This window comes from Polyodon spathula, chromosome 22, assembly GCF_017654505.1.
Source record: "Polyodon spathula isolate WHYD16114869_AA chromosome 22, ASM1765450v1, whole genome shotgun sequence".
Lineage (NCBI taxonomy): Eukaryota > Metazoa > Chordata > Actinopteri > Acipenseriformes > Polyodontidae > Polyodon > Polyodon spathula.
Window position 1 is genome coordinate 24,356,568 of NC_054555.1, and position 26,844 is coordinate 24,383,411.

Here is a 26,844-nt window from a genome sequence, read left to right on the forward strand (position 1 = left end):
ATAAATTCAATACATTCGATTATATAAATGTGGTATGGGTTTTTATAATCTACAATATCTGTGTGCTCACTTCTGCAAAACATTAAAATCACAGAGACAAAGGATTGATTGCTTTTTATTTTATTCAATGCCTAAGCAAGCAACACAGTGGGCTCTTTGGACTCCACCAGTTCTAAGCAGGGAATCCTCACACTAACAAGCTCTGGTACAGCCGCTGTAAGCAGGAATGGAAAGATTGTCATCTTGGTCCTTCTGAGAGTAATACTCTTTCAACCAAACGTGGAGTTGCTCCAGCCCACATTTTTGGCATCCATCTCAACAAAATTAATGTAGATCCTGAAATAAAAAAAAAAGACTGTTTTAAATACAGCAAAATGTACTGTACTTTTCTGTCTTTCTTATTGATTCGATTCGGGATATTTCATATTTTTCATGTTTTGTTTAATTTTCACCTTACTATCGCCTACACAGTAATAAGAGCCCTAATTCAGATATCCCACTTGCACTATAATTACATTTTTAAAAGACACTTTACTTCTCCACATGCAAAAAAGTATTTCAACAAGAACAGCTCCGCTCACTTTAGAACCAGATGCTGGAAATAAGCCAACTTCTACAGGTGAAGCATTGTGTACCACAGTTACATTGCGCGCATTGCCAGTCTAATTTAAATTACTTTCCTTCTTTTAAGATGAGAACAAGCAAAACTGCAAATAATGTTTAATTTCAACGCAAGCCCCAGACTCGAATAGCACCTGCTGTAAAGAACCATTAGAATTCTTTAAATGTTTGGCATTGCCAGGTAACCTATTTTGTTTTCACAAAACAAATGCCACTCTGGAACTGGGTCAGATCATGCAATATACTAAATACTGCCACTGTTAAAAGACATTAGACCCAAATCTGTCACTTTACTTTTAAAGACAAAAATCCACGAAATGCTAAGACCTGCCACCATTTAGATGAATTGAATAGACCAGTAAGCAAAGGCTTGGACTTTACAATCAAAGCTTCTAGATATAGATTCAGTCAACACCGAGAGCAGTACTGGCTAATAATCAAGGCAAAGCACTTTATCATTTTGATAAGAACCAGGCTCTCTGCGGTTCTTACTGCACAAAGTCAAATATTGTTTTTACTTATTTGTTTTTCACTTCTTTTTTTGTCTGTTCAGTATTAAGATGTTTTGACCCCAGGTCTGGAGCTGCAGAGCAAAACAAAGTGTCTTTACAGAAGTAAGAGCCAGCGTTTAAAAAAAAAAAAAAAGTACATTTTTTCATTAATCTGAATATATATTCCTTAATTTTAAATTTACTCAGTAACATTGTCACATACAGACTGACATATTGACCTCTTATTTTATATATATATATATATATATATATATATATAATATATAATATATATAATATATATATATATATATATAAAAAAAATTTAAATACTGGTACCATGGTTATGTACCAACCTCTTATATATATATATATATATATATATATATATATATATATATATATATATATATATATATATATATATATATATATATATATATATCAATATATATATATAATATATATATAATATATATATATATATATATATTTTAGAGGTACCATGGTCATAAATAAGAGGTACCAGTATTTAAATTTTAATAGGGCAAGTGGAAAATCGTGGGCAATGCCCATAAACTAATAAGAGGTAAAGAAAGGCCAGTGTGAAGAGGTTGCTGATCTCGGTGCTGTACCTGTCCACAGAGATGCCGAGGTGCTTGTTGATCAGACCGCACAGCAGCTTGGAATACACCTTGTTCTCCTGCCCAGAGATCTTCCCAATGCTGTGCAGAGAGCACAGAGCGCAGGGATCGGGTTTTCCTCCAAACATCATCATCTGATCCGTAGCGATGTGCACCGCGATGTACTGCACAAGACAAAAAATATCTGTGCTGCACCCAAAGTCTTCCATTGACAAGTACATGCTGAATCATTAAATAAATAACATTATGAAAAGAGCGAGGCACAGCACTGCGACTAGTACGAATCCGTAGTCACACTGTATTTGGCAGTTTTATAGTTGAAAACCCGGGGGGATTAATCGACCCGTCTACGCATTATTGAACAGCGACAGATTTCTCTTGTCTTATTTGGCTGCACAGATAATTGTAGCTGTCAATCACCCAGCTTTCGTACAGCCCGAACCCTCGCACATAAGAGGCAGTCTGTCATGTGACGACAAACTGGCACGACTGTGTCAGACTTCCTAGCACTGCATTGGTTAGGTTATTACAAGAACACTGGTTCTAGTTTACTGCTTCTAATGCATTTTATTGTATGCTGTGTACTGTTAATGACTGTGCTGTAACCTCCATTTGGAATCCTATATTTTAGATTGTTAACTGCAATAACAAAGTTACGCAGCAGTCAAAATATTCCAATACATCTTTAATGTTTTGCATTACAATATGTTAGTCTATGCATATTAACTGTTACTGCATAGTGCTCTATTACTATTCAAGACGTGTTGTATTGTTGTTATCTAGCAAGACAGTAATCAAACCACCTGGTCCTTGCGATGTATTGTTATTTCATTGCATTTGAGTTTCAAGACATACCTGTACAGGTTTCCCCATTGCTTTCGACAGTTCCTGCGTGGCTTCTGACAACAGAGACGGAGACACAGCATCTTTGCTGACATTGGTTTTCACAACGAACATCGGCATGTTTGCAGCAGTTTGATGTTTGCTTCTTCTTTTAACCCGGCTGGAATGACCAGTATAAAAGCACCACAGTCACGCCCACACTCTGCGTGCGTGCGTGCGTGTGAAGGCTTCCTCCGCTCTAACAGACCAGCGACAGGACAAGGCTTTGCTGTGATGTCCAAGATTTCTCTCAGCCTAATGTTGTTCAGCAGCGCATGCTCGCGAGAAGCTTACATTTAAAAATGTAGTTTGAGATCTAGCAGGGATAGTAAAGAAGCACTGCGGCCATGTAGTCACAGTAAAGCGCAGTATGGCGAAAACTACGTGCATGACTATTTTTTATCTTAGCGTCACAGTATTTTATTTTTAAATTCAAGCCTATATACACATATACATAAATACTGCTTTATCTGTTTACTGCATGGTGGATAGGCATGCAGTCAAACAGTCAGCTGTTAACCTTTTCTTATACAAGACTTGACCCATATTTATGAAACCCTGCTGAAAATTCCAGCAACAATGTTGCCCAGCGGTGACATGAGTTGGGAATTGGAAAGCACACGTACCTGGTTTCTTACTGAAGCCAGCTGGGATAGAAACCTAAACCACAGGTTTGCAAGAGCTGGAAAGATTTAAGAGAAAATCAATTTGATTGAAGCAGCATAACCAGCTTTTCACAATTTTATTATTATTATTATTATTATTATTATAATTATTATTATTATTATTATTTTTGCATATTTATTTATTTTTGTTGTTGTTTTTGGAAAAAACGAATTGCAGTTTTGAATGAGATCAGGTGTGTGTTGGAACTTCGCTGTGTGATGTAAAAGGATTCTTTAGCAATTGATACATGGGTCTGTGATTCTTTATTAGGGTGATAAATGGTTTCACTTTTCTCCAGTGTGATAGCAAAAAAAAAAAAAAAAAAGGCTTTAGCTATAATATATATTTTTGCAAAGCCATTGCAGATGCTCGGTCACTCTTCCTTTCAAGTAGGGTTCGAAACCCTTTGTGCGCAATTACATGAGCTCTAATTATATCAATGTATAGATTGCAATGGTGGGCTGTGCTGCCCAAATCTTTAATCTGGTAAGAGTTTATCGAAACAAAAAGCATATGTGTAGAGCAATACTATAGTACAATGCAAATACTGTTCCCTGAACAGTACAATCCCTGCGTTCCCACTGTCTGTGATATCAGAGCTTGGTTGATGTGACAGACTGCAGCTCTTTGTGATTCTCCACTGTCTCTGCTGCTTCAGTCTTCGTTTTCGAGTGCATTTTCTGAAAGTCGTCCGTTATCTCCAGCACTGTCTTTCCTTTCGTTTCAGGAAAATAAAACCACACATAGACTCCAGAAAAGAAGCAAAAGCCCAGGAATATGATAAAACATAAGTAGTCCAAATTATCCTGTAAAGAAAATACATTATTATTATTATTATTATTATTATTATTATTATTATTATTATTATTATTATTATTATTATTATTATTGCATCAAAATTAGTACTGTTCAAGAATGCTTTTGTCACTCACTCTCATGTTTTATTGTGTCACCAGAGCATCTCAATGGAATTACATCCCTATTATGTCCAACATTACCGTGTAATAGTAATTAAATGACTACATTTATTTAACAGTACAATTGAGTATTTGAATAGAATATTTTTTTAAATGTTGTCCTGTAATGGCACTGAGGCTTCTAAATGATGGCACTCCTAACACCCAAGGGCACTGTGGTTTATCTGGTAACATTGCTGATAAAGCTCTTCTGAGCTCTGACGAGATTCTTACCACTAAAATGGGAACTATCATTCCTATGATGAAAAGCCCCATCCAGTTCAAGGATCCCCCAATGACAAAGGCAGCGGGCCTGGAGGACTGGTTAAATATCTCCACGGGCAGTGGGGCTGTTACTCCACCTGTAACCGGGAAAAAGAAACACTTCTAGAAGATTTCTCTTAAACATAATGCAGCAGTACCCAAGAATTCCTACTCCCTCTGTTAGTAAGCTCAACATCATTTCCCCAAGCAGCATGCAATACATATTGATTTTGATGAACACCAGGGAGGAAACATCCAGCTGAGCACGCTTGATCAATCTGTCAAGAAGAAATGCAAATGATATCCATGCATAACAAGGTTTTCATTCACCCGGAAGAAACTTAGCAGGTGGCCTTATGTGATTTTGTTCTTAAGTGATTTATTTTGCAGGATTACCAAAACGGGTTCAAAACATAAGGGAACAGACCTGGCCCGCTTCCAAAAAAGAAGATGAAAACAAATATAAGGGCCATGCTGCAATAAGACATCCAAATGATTTGGTCCTGGGAGAAAAAGAAACACGATAAATGTTTTTTTTTTTCATGTAGTATAAACCAGGGGCAGCTCCAAAAAGGTACAGAGGACCACATTGGGACAGTGATGTCTTCTCACTGGTGGGTTTCAACACAAGTCCCCTCCCCCCTTTTAACATCCTTTATGATTTTTTACTAATAAAATAAAAGACAATTGGTTTGACTTGCCAAATCCTAACTAAACCTATATTCTTGAAACTATTCCTATAAAGCATAATACAAACTGATATTAGTTATAAGATACTAATGGACATCTGCATTTATTCGGCAGTAAGATACAAATGAAAGGATGGGAGAGGGCTTACCTGAAGAAAAATGGTAACTGTCAGCAGTCCTAACACCAAAGCCATGCACCAGTACCCCCGTAATAAAAGAACTCTTCTTCCTGTACTTTCTATCAGCAGCCCCTGTGTTTTTAAAGAAAAATAACAGTGATTAGACAAAGCTTTAAAAGCATAAATATTCAATACAATACATAATGAAGGTTATTAAGTGTGCTTTTTTGCAGTATCCCTCATTGTAGTTAACCAACAGGGGGCAACATAGATTTCACACATCCTTTGGCATAAAGATCCTGAATGCATTAGTAATCCCTTGAATGCAGTGCTATCTGAGTATTATTATTGGCTATGAAAGTGTCACATATAAAAATGGATTCTGCTAAAACAATACCTACATTTTGGCTGGGTACTTTAAGTGCTCAGTGCAAACTAGGGGGGTTTCCTGGTGTGTAAAATCCGCATGGTGCTGTAAAATGCTCTAAAACATCCAGCTAGGGCTTATTCCAGCAGGATGTTGGCTATTCAAATAAAGTGACCATTAAAGGGTGACAGACTGTAACAGTGTTAACGCCTGATATACTCACACAAAGCAACGAGGTGAAAATTTCACAAAGCCCGGTTCCCAGAGCCACGTAGCGGACCTGGTGTATGGGAATCCCGGCTGCACAGAACACATCAAACGAGTAGAGATAGATCTGGATAAATAGAGAGGAACTCGCGGATCAGAATTACGCCAGTCTCACAAACACAGTCAACTGGGATAGGAAAAAAAAAAACATCTGCCATAGCATTATCAATAGGGCCAGCCTGGACTGATTAAACATGACAACTCTGTAAGCTGATGGAGGGAGGAGCTGCTATTTCTGAACTATCACAGTCTGTAAGCTCTGCCGTCATATCCATTGAACTGACTTCCATACTGGTCAGCAGCACATTAAAAGTGTGTGCTACATAGTGGAATAAGAGGCATGTTGCAGAGTAACTGAAGAGGCAATACTGCACTCACTGCATTGACTCAATACTGCACCCACTGCACTGATTAAATACTGCACTCACTGCACTGATTCAATATTGCGCTTACTGCATTGATTAAATTCTGCACTGATTCAATACTGCACTCACTGCACTGATTCAATATTTAGCTTACTGCATTGATTCCATACTGTACTCACTGCGTTGATTCAATACTGCACTGACTGTATTGATTCAATACTGCACTCACTGCTGATTCAATACTGCACTGACTGTATTGATTCAATACTGCACTCACTGCATGATTCAATACTGCACTGACTGCATTGACTCAATACTGCACTCACTGCTGATTCAATACTGCACTGACTGCATTGACTCAATACTGCACTCACTGCATGATTCAATACTGCACTGACTGCATTGACTCAATACTGCACTCACTGCATTGACTCAATACTGAACTCACTGCATTTATGCCACAGAGCTGCAGGGTGGTGAAGGTGACAAAGATTGTCAGCAGCTGCCATCTCAGCGACCTGTCCAGGAACAGCTCCAAGACACTCTTGGACTTTTCTCCTTTGATTGCTGCGTGTTCCAGCACCATGTCATTAATCTCAGATCTGTAATCCCCCTTTCCCCACAGCAGCTGTAACGCTGGCAGGGAAAAAAAGAACAGTCATCAACATGAGGAAGAATATTATGAAAATGAGAAAGAAGCATGGAGAGATTTGTTTAATTGTAATGGACCTTCACTTCTATTACAGTAGACAGAAGCCCTCCAGTGCGTTGTTTGGTTGACCAGTCATTTCATAAGTGTGGGGTTCATCATAACTGAAGTCTTGCTGTACATGTTCAATTAAAAGCATTTACTACAGATTGTACATTCATTTACTCAAATCAAAGAATAACATTTGTACATGAGTCTTTTATTTAATTGGTTTTTAAATCTACCAGTGAGTGTAAGCCTGACCCACCTTTCTCACACTGTGCCTGATCTCCCTTGTCTATGAGGAGGTAACGGGGAGTCTCTGGAAAGAAAGGCAGACTGACTAACTGAATCAGGGCTGGGATCACACTGAAGGCCAACAGGACAGGCCACAGGTCTTCAGAACCTAGAATTTCACTGATATAACAATGGAAGACAAATCATTGTAGACCGAGGCATTGCTTAAAACTGAGCACATTACTGACACACACTATATTAGTGTAGTTAGACAGCTCTTTAAATTTTGTTTTGTTTTTATTGCAAAACTTTCCAGAGTACAGTATGTGAACTTACTTGAGCCCAAGCAACTGGCCAGACAGTTTGCCAATGGATAGGAAGGGAAAGACAGTCATGGAGACAAGCCCACGCAGTCTCTTGGGGGCGCACTCCCCCAGATACATGGTTTGAACATTCAGACTGATGCCTGTATAGATGAAGGACAGGGAGAGCAGCAGATACACGGCGGCAGGGCACTACTTTGGTACTGAAATACGCTGTATAAAATCTTCCTTACGTGTATTATACGCACAAACCTTGACTTTTTTTTGGTGCTCATAAAAAGGGCAGCAGTCCAATTGACCTAAACACTACATTGTTTTCACAACACCGTTATTTTAATGATTTAAACAATGGCTGTATTTAGATCCACCATTCTTTAGATTATCGCCCTCCCTGTTAACATTGTGCGCACACACTTCCACACCAGCTTGTACCCTCTGTGATAAATGTCATTGTGTACCTGCATTAATTCCGTATAGGAATCTCCCCACCATAATCATCTCGAAAGAGTGAGCCCTTCTGCTGAGCCCCATCATCACGCCACCAGCTATGGCAACAAAATTGTTTGACAGAAGGCACCGCTTCCTACAGAAGATATTGAAAACACAATAAATACTGTAATAATAATAATAATAATAATAATAATAATAATAACAACAGCAATGAAAGTTGTTTCTTTGAAAAGTCAACAGCATATTGCAGGCTTCTATTCAGCACATTAAAATTAAATGTACCATTTTAAAACTCCTATGGAAATAGAGTAAATAAGTTTAGAGAACAGCAGCTTCTGAAAATATGAAAGTGTTCAACCAGTCAAGTAGGATCACTCCAATGGACACGCCTACCTGCCGTACTTCACAGCGAGATGTCCTGCGTTCAGAGCTCCAATGAACCCTCCCACAGCATACAAAGAAATGATGAAGGACCAGATTAAATTGATCTTCCAGTCCTCCAGGGCAGTGCCGTAGCGCATCAGCCAAGTCTCATTCAAGAACTTCTTGATGTACTGCGGGGAAAAGAGTTGCACCTATTAGAAAGCCAAGATGAAACATCTTTATCTACTTGACTTTCAAACTCAGTAGTGCAGTCAAGGGTAAAACTTAGTTTACACACTTCTCATTTAAAGAATACAACATTTACTCACTCCTACTCTCCTGTGATAAGCAAATCCTGGCTATATCAAATTCGAGCTGAGGCATATTCCAGCATGTTATATAAAGCGACTCGGGTGCATTTAATGATGGGAAGAGTCTCTTTAATTCACAATTCTGCACGACCACCAAAACTGACATGCGCGTGATCTACTGGGCATCTCTGCACTAGTGCCTATCAAGAACACCAAAAAGGATAGTTACCCATGTCTTTTTTTTTTTTTACCACAAGGCTACATTTTTTTAAAAAGAGGGCATTTATGTTTTGCTTATATCAACAAAAGATACAGTGGCCATTTTTAAACATAAAAAATGCATTATTTAAACTGCTCCTTCCTGCATCCAGGTTTTTATTGAAGATTTTGTAACATTACAATCGTTTAACATTTTCAAAAGTACAGTAGGACCTTGCATCTCTCTGTGAAAGAATCCAGCATTGTCTGTGAATATGAAAGAATGATCACCACTCACAGGAGATGGAGAGTTGAGAACTGATATCTGAAAGCCATACTGAAACGTCCCACCAATCCCCAGCACAAATATGGCCAGGACTAACATCGGACTGTGGCACTGCAGCAAAAGATCATTGACAAGGTTATTATTACTTTCATATGTGGTTTAACAAAAATATCAAAACAGCAGACAGTGTTTCCAATTGTCAAAATGTTCAAATTTGTAATACAAAAAGCACAACAAAATGACATAGCATTATAAAACACACAGGAGATAAACGATACATTTGTATACATGATTTGTTTCCCAAATTTTACCAAACAACAGGAGAGGCACATACCAGATCTGACAATGCATGAGTCATTGTAGCTTCGGGATAGCTGTTCAGCTTCTACGTTTTTAAATCTGTCTTTGCAGTTAGTTCAGTTACATAGATGCACACTGTATGAAGGTTTTCAAAACTGTTAAAGATCTCCTTTGTCCGCCACCAACTCCACTGATAAATTATGACAAAAACCTAAACTGAAGAAACATAACTACTCTGTTAACTAGATTAGGACAGTGTGTGAGAGGTAACCATTACCCTACATAACCATTAGCCTACATAACCATTAGCTTACATTGTTTTTAGCTGTGTCATTCTGACAGCAGTCCTGTATTTAACTATTTCATTTTTTGATTGTAATAATATCTTTGTTTTTATATAGTACCTTTCATAGTGGACCACCATCACATAGCGCTTTACAGAAGTAGGCTGTGAACTGTGCATTATATGCGGAGTCACTTGCAATAGGACATTGATTTAACATCTCATCCTCAGGATGGAGCACAAGGAGGTGAAGTGACTTGTTCAGGGTCACGCAGTGAGTCAGTTGCAGAGGTGGGATTTGAAACGGTGACCTTCTGGTTACAAGCCCTGGACTTTAACCACTGGAACATGCTGCCTCGGTGACTCTAAAGTGACAGTGACAAACCAATATAAGTCACACCTTGGCATTACATTGTATCAGATTACTGTCAGGTGACAATACAGAGATGATATATATTTTGTGCAAAATGTATATTAAGAATGGATACAATTAACAGGTATAATTTACACAGTGAGATGATCTGGCTTGGTATGAATGGTTGCTTGGTCATTAAGTAGCTACAGTATAGAGGTATATTAACTCAGGAGAACAGATAGTTGAGTGCAAAGGTTAAAATGGAGTTCTTTTACTATAGCTGGGATTTTTTGTGTGCAACATTTTCCTCCAAGCCCAAGCCAAGTTAAAATAAACAGTAGTATATAATACCTTGGTGTCCATTTGACACATTCTTAGGTACTTTAACCTTCTGTGTGCTCTATTGGCATGGACACAGCTTCCTTGAAGCCTGCTCACTACAGTGTTTGCAAGCCAATAGGTAAGCTCCCACTACACTTGCAGAAGTATAATGCTATATCTCTTATAAACGTTTTCCCATGCTTCTGTCATGGTTAGTTTGCATTTAACATAGTTTACCCTGGTTTATCATGTTTATTAATATGCTTTACCGTACCTCGCTGGTTTTTACAATGCTTACCTATGCTTTATTACACTTGGTAATGCTTTTGCTATGGTCAACTTTTATAAGGAATATCTTTAAGATGGTATTAGCTTAAGAAGTTTTATTGCCTTGTGTTTTAGAATATGAAGCAAAACATCACCAAAAGAACAGTGCCCCCTATCTACTTGGATGTTTCCACAGTTTATTACACAACAGGCCCGTAGAACAAGGTTCAAGGGGGTGTGGCACCAGATTTTAGGAAAAACCCAAACAAAGTACTACTATAGAATTGTTTCTGCTACATCAATAGTGCTAATAAAGTTACAGTTTTCTAATTTCTAAAATATAAATGTGTGCCATTTTTGGAAAGGCAAGAAAGTCAGATACACTATGTACAAGTATTCAAGATAATAAATAATGAAATATCAATATTCAACTTGAAAGTTTATTGAAACAAATATTATGTGTACAAATAAACCTAAACACAATACATTTTTAATTGAAAAGCATACATTTTGACATTTCAACTTTTTTTTTTCTTCCCTTCGTAAGACTAGTATTAAAGCATGACTGCTGGAATCAGTGGGTCCTACAAGAAACCTGTACTATACACGTTTAGTCTATTGTATTTAGGTCTGATTGACTCCACACACTCACTTTTCTAATTGCAACCACGTTGTTGATTGAGAGTGAGTGTTCAAAATGTATTAAAAATGTGATGGAAATAAAGTTACAAATTGTATTAATGGAAGCTAATAAAGGACAGAACATTTTAGCTTAAAGCAAGTGAAAGGACTACAATGATTTAATGGTATTAAACTAGTGGTATTCAGTACAGCACTGTTATAACTGGTTTATTCTTTTTGAAACATGTACTATTGCACCCCTTAAGGTATAGCTACAGTCAACTGTTAAATGACAATTTGCAATTCTTTACAGAGCATGTAAAATACAACATTCATTTACAGCATCCCCACATTTTACAAACTGTTGTAAATAACGCAGCGAAACAAAAAAAAAAAAAAAAAAAATACAACAGAGTAGATGCATGCTGATCGAAGCTGTAGAAACCAATCTTCAATATCATAATGTTATGAGAAACATGGAAAAGATTTACAGTGTATGAAATGTAAGAATAAACCAAACACTGCACGATATTTTTATTGGGCTCGGGATGCCAAATACCCCCCTAATCTTGTGTAAAACATAAAAAACTGCTGCAATGATCCATTGGTGGAATTGACACTGACTGTTCCTGAGGAGGAACTGGTTGCCTTTCAACCAGTACGTATCTCCACAGTGACAGAAGATTCTGTATTACCGGTGCTTTCTTGCGCTAGTCTCCGCTGCTGAAATGCCAAGAAGCTTCTCACAACTTTGTGGCAATGGCAAGTTCTTCCTTCTGCAACCCTTCCACTCGGCTCCTCCTTCCCTTGAAGTTCAGTTTGTTAAAGTCCTCTGCGATCTCCAGCATGGTTTTTCCCTTGGTTTCAGGAACAAACAGAAGCGTGAATGCGGCCGCTAAGACACAGTACATCGTGAAGATCAGGAAGCAGAACCGGCCCATCAGTGCCTGGGAAAGAAGAAACGACAAACTATAGAGATACCCACAACATGCAAGCAGCATGCCAGCTATACTGAATCAAGTTTTAAATAAATTTAAACAAATTTGCTTTATCTACAGTAGGAGATGTCTAACTGACTAAAACAGGTGATCCCTGTGGTGCAGTAAAGTGGTCAAAGTCATCAAAGTTTTTAAAACAAAATGCAAAAAAGAAAATTAAACTGTCAATACAACCTTAAGTAACAAGCAATGTTATCTTCAAGTTAGAAGGTTATTTTTCAAAATGATGGCATTTTCTATTACTTTTCTAACATTATGGATCATTTAACATCTACATCCTGATACATAATTTTTACCTTTTTAATATGCTATAATTTTTGTTCTGTATGATTCTCTCTACTGCTGCCCCTGCTTAGATCATCACACTGACATACAAGTTTCAGTAAAGAAAAAGGCTGATTGTGGGGAAGTGAGGCGGGGAAGCATATTAGCGTTGCGCTGCGCACCGAATGTGATCCACTGTCCATTTAAATATGTTGAATCTGGTCCAAGGTATTCGATATACCGCCTGTAAAGGGGCAAAGGTCAAAGAAAAAAAAGCTGGGATGAGAGAGTTCCGTACCACAACGAATGGGAAGCACATCCCAACGAGAAACAGTCCCAGTGAGTTGCCCAGTCCGATGACGACATAAGCGGGGGCTCTCCAGGCCTGGGTAAACATGTCAGCAGGAAGAGCCATCGATGCTCCAGCTAGGGGGAAGAGTGACAAAAACAAGCAGGCTTTACATACAGAATACTGCGTTCGAATTGGACTCAATATACTTTTATCATGCTAATAGAGCAGAGCATTATTATTAATAATAATAATAATAATAATAATAATAATAATAATAATAATAATAATAATAATAATAATAATATATATATGTTTTAAATGGTACTCACAAGGTCCTGATCCATAAATACAGATAAACATGTAGAGGAGGAACACATTGAAATATGGTATCCAGTGTCCTCGATCCTAAAAAAATAAATACAATTAAAAAGATACTCAAACACACTGTATGAAATAAAAGTGAATTGTTTCAGTTTAATAAAGGTATTCTGTGGTTGTTGGTAGAGCTATCAGTTGCATCCATTTTCTACATTTCAATAAACATTTGACAAGTGAAAGTAGTACTATTGAACCTGGCCCTTCGCTATTAACAAGAGCGCCATCTGGTGGGATCTTCTCAATATACACCCATCTGTCAAGCTTGGACAAATTGTGATAAACACACTGAAGCACAATTACCTTCAAGAAGAGCATTAGAACCAGAATTCCCAGCACCATCGCCATGAGAGTGTAACCAATGCCCATCAGTTTCTTCCTGCCAATGCATTCTATTAGAAATGACTGGTAAAAAACAATAAAAACATAACAATTATGAGAACACACAGGTGGAATACTTTAAAAAAAAAATTATTCTAAGGTATTTGTTTGTTAAACAACCCTAAAATGATGCATACACTGCATGCAGTCAAAGCTGTCCTTACACATAGTATAATAGAAACCAGTTCTGTCAGCCCAATCCCTATTGACATGTAGTGCATCTGCTCGTCAGGAATCCCAGCGGCACTGAATATATCAAACGCATAGAAATAGATCTGCAAAGAAACAAGACACAGCTGAGGCTCTGCTCTATTACTCAGACAGTGGAGCACATGTCTGTGCCAGAGATCACTAAGGGATTTCCAGCCTACGCTCGGCTTCTCCTGGCAGGGTACTGGATCAAATCGACCTCTAATAAGTCAAAATAAATCCAGGATGTACAGTATTTCACCACTTGGATTTGGCCCTTTCCTACTCCCTTTAAAAAAATGTAGTGTAATTTTACAATTTTACAAATAGTTTTCAAGGATGGAAATACTACTCCCACTGCATATCACTTTGAGCAATTCCAGGTTTTATATCTGCTGGGTCACTTACTGCGTTGATGCCGCACAGCTGCACTCCGGCGCAGGGGAAGATCAGGGTCAGCATCTGCCAGCGGACAGACCTGTTTCGAAGCACTCCCAAAACCGTCTTGGCCTTCTGACCCTTCATCTTGTCCCGCTCTCTGGCCATATCCTCCAGCTCCATCTTGAAATCCTTTATACCCCAAAGCTGCATTAAAGCTGCGACACAGAACACAAAAAAGGAACAAAGAAATGTTTTTTTGTGCGTTCTTTTACACCCTATGGGAGTATCATGATTGATACATTTTGTACATTTCCCTCGCCTCTCGCTAGATGGCAACATCAAGCTTCCCTCTGGCGTAGTAGGGCTGAAGAGGAGTCTGCCAGGAAGGGAGTGTATATGCTTCTGGAGTGAGGCTTACCCCTGACACAGCCCTCCTCATTCCCCTTCTCTATGAAGAGATATCGCGGGGAATCGGGGAAGAAGAACAAGCCAACGAGCTGCAGCAGGGCTGGGGCGCCACTGAACGCCAGCAGGTAGGGCCACATCTCCTCACCGCCCAGCAACTCTCTGCAAATACAGTCATTGTTAGATTACCGGGTCACAGCTTGTGTTACATGAATGATCCTTAAAGGAATTAACAAAATAGCCCCCCCCCCCCCAACACACATACACAGTACATGGTACTAGGGAAGCTAACATCCAGGGGCATTTGTTGACTCCACACCTCAATAAAAGAAATCACCTGCAGTATTCCCCCATGCTGTGGCTGTATATCCTCTGATATCTGCTTTGATCCAACAACACCATAGAACATCTCATAAAGGAGCTCTGTATTTTGAATAGAGCCCCTATGCTTGTGTTCGTTATACCTGCCATGAGAGCCTTGAAAGACATCTGAGAAATGTGATAGTGATATTTACTTGAGTCCGAAAACCTGGCCCAAGCATTTCCCAAGACCAATGAACACGCAGCTGCTCAGAGACATGAATCCACGCAGTTCCCTTGGAGAGCTTTCAACCAGATACATCAAGTGTACATTGAGACCAATACCTGCACACAGTCACAAAACACAATCTATTAGTACTGGGACCACATGAAATAAATTAAGATTTTTAACAAATATTATATATGCTTGTTAAAAATACGTGCTTGTCCCACTATACATCATATAGTAGTAGAAAGAAAGACACATTGCAAGGACAGGTGGGCTTGATAATACTAACCTGTGAACTCGTTGACAGTCCAGTTTGTTTACATTCCAAGGTAGTTTCAGCTCTGGGTATACAAGCTTCCTGCCCTCATGAAACCTTCTTGCCAAATAGGCGTGCTGACACTATTATATTTTGTATCTTTGTGCTAGGCACGTCACAGCATCAGATTACTGTAGGATTGGTTACATTTAAAATGGAAAGACAGGATACACACCTACGTTGCATCCGTACAGAAACCTCCCCAGTATGATCATCTCAAACGACCCGGCCATCCTGCTTAATCCAGCCAAGGTTGCAGCACCTAAACCTACAACGTTGTTTAGCAGCAAACAATTTTTTCTGTAAAAAAAAGTTGTAGAATGACGTTGTTAAAATCCTGTTTGGCAGTATACGATGGCGCACTAGTATATTTTAATGCTTTTATTTTTATTTTTTGCGTTTGTCATAGTCTTAGTTTCGAAAGAACCGTGGCAACACTCACTTGAACTGTTGTTTTAGTTTGCCTCTTCTTTGATTTCCTTGTCTACTGAAGACTCATAAACACATGACTCAAAGGAGACAGAGTGATTGGACAGGAGTTCCAAAGGCTGTTAGGAGATCCTGTCAGCAGGGCTCAACTTCCTCTCTCAGCATCCTTTGGAACTCACTTCCAATCGCTGTGTCTCCCATAATTTCTACAATAAAGAAATCTGAGAAATGACCCAACAGTGCATGAAATGTGTTGTTAGTGGAAAGCTTGTCATATGTAAAGAGGTAAGAACAGTAAAATTTTAAGTAATAGAATATTCTTGTAATTCTTACCTGCCGTATTTGACTGAGAGCTGCCCACTGCTGATTGAGCCTAACACTGCCCCAATACTGAAGATGGACACAACGATGGACCAGATCAGTTTGATAGTTGACTCGGCCATCGGAGTGCCATAGCGCTTCAGCCATGTCTCGTTTACAAAGCGCTGGATGTGCTGCACAGGGGAGATTTAAACAGTAAAATACTGGAGATGTTTATAAGGGGGAAGCTTTCTTAGATGTTGACACTGTTTAGTGTTAAAAAATAAAATGTAGAAGTAAACTATTGTTTTTTGAGACAGGTAGTTCAAACAATTTTTTTTTTTTTTGCGGCTAAAATGCTAAATCTGGGGTTAAAATTGATATTATAAAATAATTGTTACTACAACCGTTTAAACAACGTACCTGTAATTTCTGTTTTCATTGTTAACATCCTGACAACTTTTTACACTTATAACTTTAAAGTCTATTTTAAATCTATTTTCAAAATGTCTGCTTTAGTGCACTGGGGTTTGAGATCTGTCCTTTTCTTCACTGCAGGAAGAGCGACAATTGCTCTGGCTTTTCTGTTCCGTACCACATCATGGATCGTTATTGCTGTGTTAACTGTTTGATAATGTGGGCAATAATCCTTACACTATCAGTGCATTTAGAGCAGACATTTTTTTTGTTGAGTAACTAACATGTTTTATTACATTTAATTAATACTTAAAATTCCTCAAAGGCAATTACTTGTAAAATATGAGTACTGGCACAACCCTATTTATTTATATTGGCTGAGACTTCATAGCTGACTCAAAATCATGCTTTTCAAATAGACAGCCCCCAACTCTTGTTTATCTAGCAAGTGCAAATAGTTTTATTTTACCAACTAAATGACTGGTACTTACATCTGAAGGGGCGTTCATGACAGAAATCTGAAACCCGCACTGAAACGATCCTCCGAGTCCCAGAATTATCGTCAACAACATCAACATCCAGCTCTGCAGTTGCAAGAGAGAAAGACAATTTCACCAGGGAGTGACATTTCAAATGCCCTGGTAATGATCTCTTTGTATAAATGATGTGCCAAATATCGAAATGCTGCAGCTAAAATCACGTACCCCCTTTTAGGTGGTATTGTTTACCTTGAGTGACCAAACCCCAAATTGGTCACGCTAAGTTGCAGCCAGTGTAATTGTGGCAAGATCCAAGTCTTTAACATGCAAAGCAACTGGAGATAAAACAGTCAACAGTCCTTGTTTGTGTAATTCCAATATAACCAAATGATAAATGTAAGCTCCTACCAGCCCTGACAGCCAGCTGATCATTGCTACTCTTGATCGGTCTGTTCTTCCTGGTACAGGACTTGGATGAATCCTGCGAACTCAGTATCAGGTGGCTCTTTTTACAGGGTGACGCTTACGAATGGATAGGGGAGGGGCTCTATCACTCCAAAAAGAAATGAAGGGTTTATGCTCCGTTAAATATTTCTGCTGAGCAGCAAGTTATGTTTGTATTAACTTCCTCTTGTTCATTAGTAACAGACGTTACCAAACATTAAATACCCGGACACAGCTGGATAAAACCTGATTTTCCAAAACGGATTACCTCCCTTTGATTAGTGTTTTGCAGTTTATCATGGTGTAGCAGTTCAGCCCTTGGATCATTGCCTGCTCATGGGACTGGATCATGGACTGGGTGGCCCACTGGACTTTCATTTAACATGATCAATGGACATTTGAACTAGGTAGCTTCACCTGTGTAATAATGGCTTAAACAGTAACGTGACTACAATTAAATAACATTAACAAGTAGTCTCTTTGTACAATTAATTCTCCAACAAAGAACATATTTTAGACTGGGTGGCATAATATGAACTTTTAGATTAAATATTACACAAGCAAGCTGATGCAAATGTTACATCTAAGCGATGACTTAACTATACTAGAACAAGCCGGTGTGGAGGCATCAATAAAACGTTGTTGTGTCTCCCTTAGCCTTTTAAAGGTAGACCTGTTCTACAAAAACAAAACGGTATGTACTTAAACGTGAATGAATCACCTGGGACTCTTAGACAAACAGACGCTGTTCTTTACATGCACGTAAAAAACAACTTGGAACCAATCCTTGAAAAAATGATTAGCAAAACTTTGGATTTTTTCTTTAGCGCATGTGTTTCAACCTGGTTTCAACGAATGCTTTCTCAAACCATTCTGGGTTCTATAGTGCTTCAGGGAAGGCCAGTTGGATGCAGAAGGAACTTCAGGTTAGTTTGCAATTGTGTACTGCCTGTGCAATATAAGCCGTTGTCATTCCTATTGCTTTTACTGGTGTAGGAGGGTTTGTTTTCACTACGAAATGATGGACACACAGGAAGACAACAAAGTATGCTGGAAGTCATGTATAAATACTAGAGGCAAGCAAAGGTAGAACATCTGGACCTGGATTCTTGCTATGAACAATGCTTGGGTATACAAGGACCTGTTTGGGTAACTGCAAGCTCACATCAGGTACCTCAGTGTTAAACCAAGCACATAAATATTACGTGGTTTAACATGCTATGACTTTATTATTGCAGGTTTCTTTGTGATGTAATGGCCATCTATGACAATAAACGGTTGTGTTTGCACAACATGCATCATTGTATCATAAAAAGAGGATGTTTATGTCACTCTAATTAAAAAAACTCCAGTGTTTTTATTTTCAATCATGACTCTATTTTAATATGTCGGGTACATTTTCAAGCATTTGAAGTGCAGAAACAACAACTAACAAAAATACAATTGCTGTATATTTCTTATAATGTACAATAGCTAAATAAGGGGCATTTTAGAATAAGGCAGTCTGAGGTCCTCTGCCCATCATATCTCAACTTTACAGTTTGTTATAATGAACACCAAAAAAACAGCTGCGAGCGGATTCATCGAATAATAACCATGCCTGGTGGCTTCTTGTATTGCATTGATCACATATGCTGGCATTCTATTCTAACAAACAAAAGGGGTCAACAATATATTCAGCAAACACCATTAATATTGTTCAAAGGATATAAAATCTAATAACACTTGAACACTCCCTAGTGCAAATGTTTCATGTGATCAAACAGTGCACTGCTAGGAACCAGGAAAGAGGTAAATAACTGACCATTTACTTTGTCACAGAAGAAATTATCTTCAGCTGTTGCCTGCATAGAGAATATATATGTACACACACACACGCACGCACACACGCACGCACGCACGCACGCACGCACGCACGCACACCACGCACGCACGCACGCACGCACGCACGCACGCACGCACGCACACACGCTGCAGGTATTTCCTAAAGCTGGTCAGCAGCAACAATACATTCTGTTTTTCAGGAGTCTGTTTTAGTGTTTTTTGCATACCCATATTGGTCACAAGGCATTTGCTCCTAATGTTTTCCCAGCATTGAAAACTGTACACCAGAGTACAAACTTTTGACGGTATTGCTCATTATACATATAGGATATATACTATAATCGCACTCCTTTGATGTGGAAGAATTAATAAAACAAAATCACTTATGGAAAAAGAGAAACATCATTGTGTTCAAGATATCCGCATGCACTTTTTCAATTCAAAAGTTTTTGTTGGAATCTTGCCACTGAGGTTCTAATAAAATATGTACTGTGCAAAATCATGCAGCTATTGGTTTTGTAGATGCATCCAGCATTGGCACTTACTCTGGCACTCGAGGTGCCAGTACAGCAGCATGGCCTTGATTTCCTTCTGATTTCAGGAGTTCAACACAGACTAGAGCGCAGTGGATCTGGAGACTTCGCCCAGCTGGTACTGGGCCCTGAGCGGCTCCATTCCTTTGGAGTTGCGCTTGTCGAACTCTGCGCTGATTTCCAGTAAAGACTTGCCCTTGGTCTCGGGCAGGAAGAACACGATGAAGACGGAGGACAGAACGCAGACCGTGCAGAATGGCACGTAACAGAAGGCGCCAAGTCCGTTCTGGAAATAGAAAGAGAAAGTACTACTTGTGGATGCTTTGAGCGTGATGCTACGGACAAAAGCCGTGGGCAAGCTTTTAGAGATTATCCTTTGTGAAGTGTGAATCAAGGACCCAAAGACTGTAAGGCGCCCATCCTTTTGTAATACATATTGTTTCTGTGGGTTCAGCACAGAAACGCATTACTGCCAGAAGCAAAATGAAAAACAAATCAAAATTAGCAAGGAACGGCATGCATAAAGCTGGGACTGTTGCTTAATAGTTTTGTGTAATATCTACAGGGGGGAGAACTTGATCTGCTTATTTACAACTCTTACCACAATAAAAGGGAAGAGCATCCCAACAAGAAACAGCATGGACCACAAGAGAGAGCCGCTGATCATGTACGCAGCAGGACGGCTGTTCTGGTCGAAGATCTCAGTGGGTAAGATTCCAGTTACTCCGGCTGGGAGAAAAAACACAGATGGCAAGAGCGTCAGTTACAGGCTGGTTCAGTCCAGGCTTATGTAAGTGTCGTGTTTCGTTTATACAAGTAGTATTTAAAGACCTACCTGGTCCGATTCCAAAACTGAGGATATAGGCAAACATACAGCCCATGCTCATGTAAGGCATCCAACTGACCTTCTCCTTTTATCATGAAAAACAAAACAGAATGCATCTGTTTTAACCATTTGCAATTTAACCATTTTGCCAAGAAAGTTTCACTTTTATCTTACTAGCACACTTTATTAAGTAGCTAGACATTGTTTTAAAATCTCCCATTAATGCCTGGATATTAGGCTTTAACTTAAATCATGCAGAACAGTTTCCAAAAAGTACAACACTTTTTCAGTTACCCACAGCAACATATATAACATAGTAACACTGAAAGGCAGTTAAAGCGCAATCAAGTTAAATGTTTTGAGTAAAACACAAGTCCCTGTAGGGACATAGGCTTCCTCCAAACCTTGACACCTCTTGGACACTTTGTCATTTTAAGAGCCATAAAGCCATGCTCCTGCTACAACTTTCAGCACTAGGGGGTTATAGATCATCCAGCTTCTTTACTGTTAAGGAAGCTAAACAGATGTTTCATACTGCACAGGACTCTGCATTGTTAAGTTGCAACTTTCTTCCAAAGGTTTAAAGAAGAGGCTTTTTCTGTACCTGGAGTGAGAGAGCCACCATGAAGACAACAGCCCACAGTGCCATCAGCATGTAGCCGCCCAGGATGAGGATTCTCCTGCCCAGCCTCTCAATAAACAGGGACTGACTCAACCAAGAAACACACATACAAATGAACTGCCTGAGCTGTAACTGGGTGAAGGGAAAGGTCTCTCCCAGTGTTTGCGTTACAATTCAACAGAGAAAGGTTTTTTTTGCTGTAAGGAACAGCATTGCCGTGTCCAAATACAATGTACTGATAACATGGACAAACTGCGCATGAACTGAATTTGTGAATTATTTAATTATGAAATAACCACTGTACTTATCTTTTACATGGTTTATACAATTAGGCTACAACTTCCCTCAAACTATGGGGTTAACTGGATCTATTCAGCTGTACAGTAGGTCCCGAGCAATACTACAGTTTATTATGCAACCATCTTTTTTCAATGCTACAGGCCACAGGCTCCGGTTTAACTAACGAAGCTTATAGTAAATGCCTAACTTACACATGTTATAGATGTTAGGAGCTCACAGCTCCCAGTACCAATGACAACGTACTGAATTTTGTGGTAAGGAATTCCAGCTTCCTGAAACACGTAGGACGCGTAAAAGTACATCTGAAAAACAATTTGAAAGAGTCAGTAAGCCGCATTAGCTGCTCATTGGTGTGCAAACACAGTGGTATATAACATGCTCCATAGACAGAAGCCACACACAGGACTCAAAACTAAATCGAAATGTGTCGACGTGGCTGTGTGAGACAAGCCTGGATCATACTTGCTTACAAACAAGAAGGTAAAACATGTTTCAGAAAAGAGCTAAATTATAAGCCAAAGGTAAAATCCGATTTGTGATTAAAGTTTGTAAAATGTTAATTATCTGCAAAGGTAGGTGCATGTCAAGCTGAGCGTTGTATGGCAACTGCACTGTTTGGGAGAAAGTTCTGTATCAAGTAAGGTCAAGACAGGGTTCATCATGAATGCACTCCACTGGGCTCAGAGTCCTCTTGGCCACACAGCAGAGATGTCCAAGTCCTACTCACAGAATCATTCCCACAGAGCTGCATGGCGCTGCTAAGCACTATCACTGTGATCAGCTGCCATCGTACAGACCGGTCCTGAAACAGCTCCCACGGCCTCTTGGCTCTCTCCCCTTTTACAGCAGCCTGCTCCTCCAGCATCTCAGCCATCTCAGCGCTCAGGTCCACACTGCCTCGCAGCCTCCTCAGCGCTGCAATCACAATGCAACATCAGCCCCCTGCTGCACAAGTGCTGTATGTGGGCCTGTGAATACACAGTAATTGGTAGAAGAGCAGACTCCCTTACCCCTCAGACAGGCTTCCTTGTCGTTCTTGTCAATGAGGAGGTATCGTGGGCTCTCTGGGAGCCAGGGCAGGGTGGCCAGCTGGACCAGGCCAGGGATGGCATTGCTAGCCAGCAGGAGTGGCCAGCACCATTCACTTCCTAGGACCTCCCTGCAATGGGGAGAAATTCAAACTCAAAAGCAACCAAGTCAAGCAGACAAATGCTGAGGCTAATGCATTCACCTAAATTTGACTATAGAAATAAACTGTACTCCACATAACACTGGTGTCTTAATGTAAGCGAGTTATGACTTTTTCACTACCATCAAACAGCTCTTTTTTGCCTCCAATGTTATTAATCATTGCAAAATACTGTAAATCATTAACCAGTCGAACAGCACCATTTTCCCAACGGTTTTGATTGCACACACTTGTAATTGGTTCCACCTAACCTCTCACTGCGTCGCAGTTTAATTCCTTCCAGGTATTAATGCAATCTTCATTAGAAGCATACTGTTTTTTTGCAGTGGTCGCTGGAGCTCATGGTCTGGGCTGTATTTTTTGTACTTCACATCACGGTCAATAAATAGGTTCATTATGAACAGCTGCAGCACGACTGCTATATCCTCTGCCTCTAACCTGAGTCCGATGACCTGTCCCACAACGATCCCCAAAGCTGCAAAGGATGCAGAGCTCATGGATGCAGCTCCTCGCAGTTTTTTCGGAGCGCTTTCTCCCAGATACATGGGCTGGACATTCATGCCGAGACCTGGATTGAATAGTTCACGGTTAGCTACTGTAAAAAGTCGAATAAGCAAGTAGAGCTAATTTATAACAAAACAGAATAGAATACATTTACCATATTCACAAAGCTTTTACCACTGTGCTTTAAAATCTAAAAATCACTCTGGGAGCTTGGACAGTGCTTGGACAGCGCTTGGACTGCAGCAGTTTGTTGCGAGTTCATTAACATTAACAAAAATGGTGCAAACTTAGCATGGTGGTAAATGCTTTGTGAATATGGCACACCATGGTCTACCATTTGAATGTATACCCTCCCTCATTTGGTACAATAGTAGATGCCTTCCACTCACACCAATCATTTTGGAGTGCATTTATATTATGTTTTGTCCAGCAGGGGGTTAAGCAGAAGGTACAGGCAGATTAGTTTTTTTTATCTTCTCATGCTGGAGAAACACTACAAGCCAGGGCTAAAGAAAATGTTCTGAAAGGAATACAACAATTGTAATGGTGGAAAAATAGAATGAAATATCTCAGCTGGTCATGTAAGTTTCTTCTTAATATGACTGTATTTCTCTCTGCCTTTCAACTTTTCAGAATAGATACTGTTATCTTCATATATTATATATTCATATCTTATATATAATCCTTCATTATGTTTCTATTAATGTCCCAGTATAAGTGATGCAAACTGTGGAAGTGCTTGTTCTGTATATAAGCTTGCAAATGCGTGGAGCCGCAGTGTGTGGAAACACACGTACCAGCATTGATTCCAGCAAATACTCGCGACAATATAATCATTTCAAATGAGCGGGCAGCTCTGCTTGCCAACACCAACACCGCAGAAAGAATGACAAACAGGTTGTTCAGTAACAGCGATTTCTTTCTGTAAAGCAAAAACAATGCTGCATTACTTAGTATTACCAGTTTTACATTCAGCACACATTTTATCTTTTTATCTTGAATAAAATTATTATATTGCAACATGGAAATGGAATAGTACTACTTAAGCTTTTACGATATAGAGTGGGTCTAAGCTATCATCTCATGTGTACACACTCTAAGGAGTATAGGCTGATGACATGGATAATATACTTCATTCAGTGCAGTGTTGCTGTTGTTACCTTCCGAATCGGACTGCCAACGGTCCTGCGATCAAGGCACCGATCAGGCCCCCCAGTGGGTACACTGACACGATGATGGACCAAAGCAGGGTGATCAGATGACTCTCCAGAGGCGCGCCTGAGCGCTGCAGCCACGTTTCATTGATAAATGTCTGAATGTACTACAATATTAAGAAGAAAGGAAAAAAAAAGGTAAACCTGTACTGCTGAACATACCTACTGTGGTCTATTCAATTTATCTAAACGCTGCCGTTGTTAAAGATCGTTAAAAGAAGGTAACCCCTTTGTAAGGCAGCCTTTTAATGCATCAGATCCAGTTAGAAGGCGGCATGGTCACGACTCTCATTTTGTCCCATAATTCTATTTCACTGGCACACTCATCCTCGTTATACCAGAACACAAATTGCACAGTCTAATTGCTATGGGTCCTGACTACAGCATTACAAAGCACTGTACTGAGAAAACCCAATATCTAACAGGGTGAGAGAGTCTCCAACATGCTTGACAGTGAAGAGAGTTAAAATGACAGGTCCCATCCTATTATTTAAAAGACTTATGTTAGTGTTATTAGGTTCTGATATGGTTCCGATTAATTGAAAATACTTAATATTAAAAATCTAAGTTCTTGACATACACCTTGGTTTATGGAATTCTCAATATCAATCGTACTGATCCATGAAAAAAAAACAAAAAAAAAAAAAAAAAAACTTTCATAATAGAGTCACTTCTGAAAAGCTTTTCTGAAGGTTGAAAACTAAACACTAGACTGCAAACTAACATCAGCAAAGAAGCAACTTACATCTGGGGATGTTCCCATACTCATGGTAAATATCCCAGCATACTGGAATATCAGTAGGTAATCTGAGCTAAACTGATGGAGTTTATCAGAAGGTTATCTGTTATTGATGGTAAATATTTTCCTTACCACTGTCGGTGCATTGATGATGGAAATGTTGTAGCCGTACTGGAAGGTTCCCCCAATTCCTGCGGCACAGATTGTCAGAACAAGGATCCTGCCTTGTAACTGAGCGTGGAAGGAAGACAACACAACAAGCAAGGATTATTCAATGGCTAATTCAAATCTATTCGATGAGTTTTGCAATCATTGCATTTTTTCAATGGCCCAGACTGGTTTACAGCCCTCTCAAGCTATGCACACACCACTTGTGTCTAAAGGTAAAAAACAAATCTTTAAACTCTGTAATACAATTTGATTCTTTATACATCTGGAGCGGCTTTCTAGCAACTACTTTTAAATATTAACAATATTTAACATTGCATTAACAATGTGCTTGCTGTAGCACCCCAAAATACGATTCAAATATCACACTTATGTAAAAGAATAATATACAATGCGATTAAAATAAGAAATTAGTACTGTAATACCAAATATATTGTACTATATTCCGTGATACACAACCCAGAAGGAAACTAATTTTGTAACATTACAGTTTAATTTTCCTTTTATAAAAGTGTGTAAATTGCAGGGCTGGCGCGTTTTAGCGCCCTGTCTCTTTTATTAATATAATTTTCTTCCAACGACCTGGAGGCCGGATGTATATACATGCTTGCCGCATGCAGAAAGGCAGGGGTCAAAACATACTGGAGCCTAAGTAGGGCAACTATATTAATAATACATAAATAAAAATCACTTGTTTTCTTTTATAACCATGATTTAAGAGCCGCATGCGATCACATCACATTTTGGAGCACTACAGAACTTAAATAAATAGATTTTTTAAATAGAAATGAATTGCATTGAAATATGACTTCGAACGACCTTTTAATATCGCGCAGAAGAATGTTCGAATCGGGATGCCTTCTTACAATTACCGTATTCTTTACAACGTTCAGGTGTATTGTTGTTAAGTGCTATTTCAATTCCCCATCGCTGAGTTAAAACAAATTTAAAATAATGTATACTTGTACCTTTTTTCTAGATGGATTCCGTTCAATTTCTTTCTCCTCCATTTTGGATTAATTAGTTCTTCGGATATAATGTATAAACAAACAAATACATACAATTTAGAAACATGATATTGTACGAAATAGCGGAAATACACGCACAGCACATGAACTCTTTACCAGCAGGTGAAATACGTGTACCTTTCTACTAAATCGAAATAACCGATATCAAATACTGCAGCAATCACAATGTGCTGCATATAACTGTTATAAGAGATAATCTGAAACTAAATAGACTCTTTTTTTACATTATACATCTGGCGCTGCGGGCTACTTTAGTATCCACGGCAACCTAGCCCTTCTTAACGCAGTTATGTAATGTAATTTACTGGGGTATGCAAAGGCTCTTAACAGAACATTGAACGTTAACTAAACCTTTTCTAAAATA

The 26,844-nt window shown here is 39.0% G+C and overlaps 4 protein-coding genes across 4 annotated transcripts; all 4 read right to left on the reverse strand.

The window, feature by feature from the left end:
- Window positions 1-104: 104 nt before the first annotated feature.
- Window positions 105-2,867, reverse strand: LOC121297362 (macrophage migration inhibitory factor-like). Its single transcript, XM_041223648.1, has 3 exons — window positions 2,612-2,867; window positions 1,748-1,920; window positions 105-336 (listed from the first exon to the last, which is right to left on the reverse strand). The coding sequence occupies exons 1-3, from the start codon at window positions 2,717-2,719 to the stop codon at window positions 270-272; spliced, it is 348 nt and encodes a 115-aa protein (XP_041079582.1). The 5' UTR covers window positions 2,720-2,867; the 3' UTR covers window positions 105-269.
- A 1,030-nt stretch (window positions 2,868-3,897) lies between these two features.
- On the reverse strand, window positions 3,898-10,497 carry LOC121297039 (solute carrier family 2, facilitated glucose transporter member 11-like). Its single transcript, XM_041223050.1, has 12 exons — window positions 10,477-10,497; window positions 9,200-9,298; window positions 8,423-8,583; window positions 8,038-8,162; window positions 7,593-7,722; window positions 7,288-7,436; window positions 6,780-6,967; window positions 5,923-6,033; window positions 5,363-5,464; window positions 4,952-5,027; window positions 4,495-4,622; window positions 3,898-4,110 (listed from the first exon to the last, which is right to left on the reverse strand). The coding sequence occupies exons 1-12, from the start codon at window positions 10,495-10,497 to the stop codon at window positions 3,898-3,900; spliced, it is 1,503 nt and encodes a 500-aa protein (XP_041078984.1).
- Window positions 10,498-11,214: 717 nt separating this feature from the next.
- On the reverse strand, window positions 11,215-17,735 carry LOC121297464 (solute carrier family 2, facilitated glucose transporter member 11-like). The gene is made up of 12 exons (XM_041223802.1): window positions 17,498-17,735; window positions 17,102-17,194; window positions 16,227-16,387; window positions 15,640-15,764; window positions 15,135-15,264; window positions 14,633-14,781; window positions 14,242-14,429; window positions 13,809-13,919; window positions 13,567-13,668; window positions 13,218-13,293; window positions 12,895-13,022; window positions 11,215-12,281 (listed from the first exon to the last, which is right to left on the reverse strand). The coding sequence occupies exons 1-12, from the start codon at window positions 17,519-17,521 to the stop codon at window positions 12,078-12,080; spliced, it is 1,491 nt and encodes a 496-aa protein (XP_041079736.1). The 5' UTR covers window positions 17,522-17,735; the 3' UTR covers window positions 11,215-12,077.
- Window positions 17,736-18,806: 1,071 nt separating this feature from the next.
- LOC121296941 (solute carrier family 2, facilitated glucose transporter member 11-like) lies at window positions 18,807-26,672 on the reverse strand. The gene is made up of 12 exons (XM_041222890.1): window positions 26,421-26,672; window positions 25,417-25,515; window positions 24,492-24,652; window positions 24,129-24,253; window positions 23,266-23,395; window positions 22,649-22,797; window positions 22,366-22,553; window positions 21,830-21,940; window positions 21,321-21,422; window positions 20,726-20,801; window positions 20,492-20,619; window positions 18,807-20,176 (listed from the first exon to the last, which is right to left on the reverse strand). Exons 1-12 carry the CDS (start codon window positions 26,460-26,462, stop codon window positions 19,973-19,975), a joined length of 1,515 nt encoding a protein of 504 aa, XP_041078824.1. The 5' UTR covers window positions 26,463-26,672; the 3' UTR covers window positions 18,807-19,972.
- Window positions 26,673-26,844: the final 172 nt, after the last annotated feature.

What these genes read in the sequence shown, in the direction of transcription:
- LOC121297362 (XM_041223648.1), bottom strand. Translation starts at nt 2,719, where the DNA reads ATGCCGATGTTCGTTGTGAAAACCAATGTCAGCAAAGATGCTGTGTCT. An exon ending in CAATGGGGAAACCTGTACAG is followed by an intron (nt 1,921 to 2,611) that starts GTATGTCTTGAA and finishes TGTCTTGTGCAG; the next exon opens with TACATCGCGGTGCACATCGC. An exon ending in CTCGGCATCTCTGTGGACAG is followed by an intron (nt 337 to 1,747) that starts GTACAGCACCGA and finishes TTTTTATTTCAG; the next exon opens with GATCTACATTAATTTTGTTG.
- LOC121297039 (XM_041223050.1), bottom strand. Translation starts at nt 10,497, where the DNA reads ATGTGTCAAATGGACACCAAG. An exon ending in CTCGCTGTGAAGTACGGCAG is followed by an intron (nt 8,163 to 8,422) that starts GTAGGCGTGTCC and finishes TATCTTCTGTAG; the next exon opens with GAAGCGGTGCCTTCTGTCAA. An exon ending in TTTTCACCTCGTTGCTTTGT is followed by an intron (nt 5,465 to 5,922) that starts GTGAGTATATCA and finishes TTAAAAACACAG; the next exon opens with GGGCTGCTGATAGAAAGTAC.
- LOC121297464 (XM_041223802.1), bottom strand. Translation starts at nt 17,521, where the DNA reads ATGATCAGCTGGCTGTCAGGGCTG. An exon ending in TCAGCTGGCTGTCAGGGCTG is followed by an intron (nt 17,195 to 17,497) that starts GTAGGAGCTTAC and finishes TTGCAACTGCAG; the next exon opens with AGCTGGATGTTGATGTTGTT. An exon ending in TGGTTTCTATTATACTATGT is followed by an intron (nt 13,669 to 13,808) that starts GTAAGGACAGCT and finishes GTTTTTTACCAG; the next exon opens with TCATTTCTAATAGAATGCAT.
- LOC121296941 (XM_041222890.1), bottom strand. Translation starts at nt 26,462, where the DNA reads ATGGAGGAGAAAGAAATTGAACGGAATCCATCTAGAAAAAAG. An exon ending in CAAGGAAGCCTGTCTGAGGG is followed by an intron (nt 22,554 to 22,648) that starts GTAAGGGAGTCT and finishes TTGTGATTGCAG; the next exon opens with CGCTGAGGAGGCTGCGAGGC. An exon ending in TCCTAACATCTATAACATGT is followed by an intron (nt 21,423 to 21,829) that starts GTAAGTTAGGCA and finishes TGGTTGAGTCAG; the next exon opens with TCCCTGTTTATTGAGAGGCT.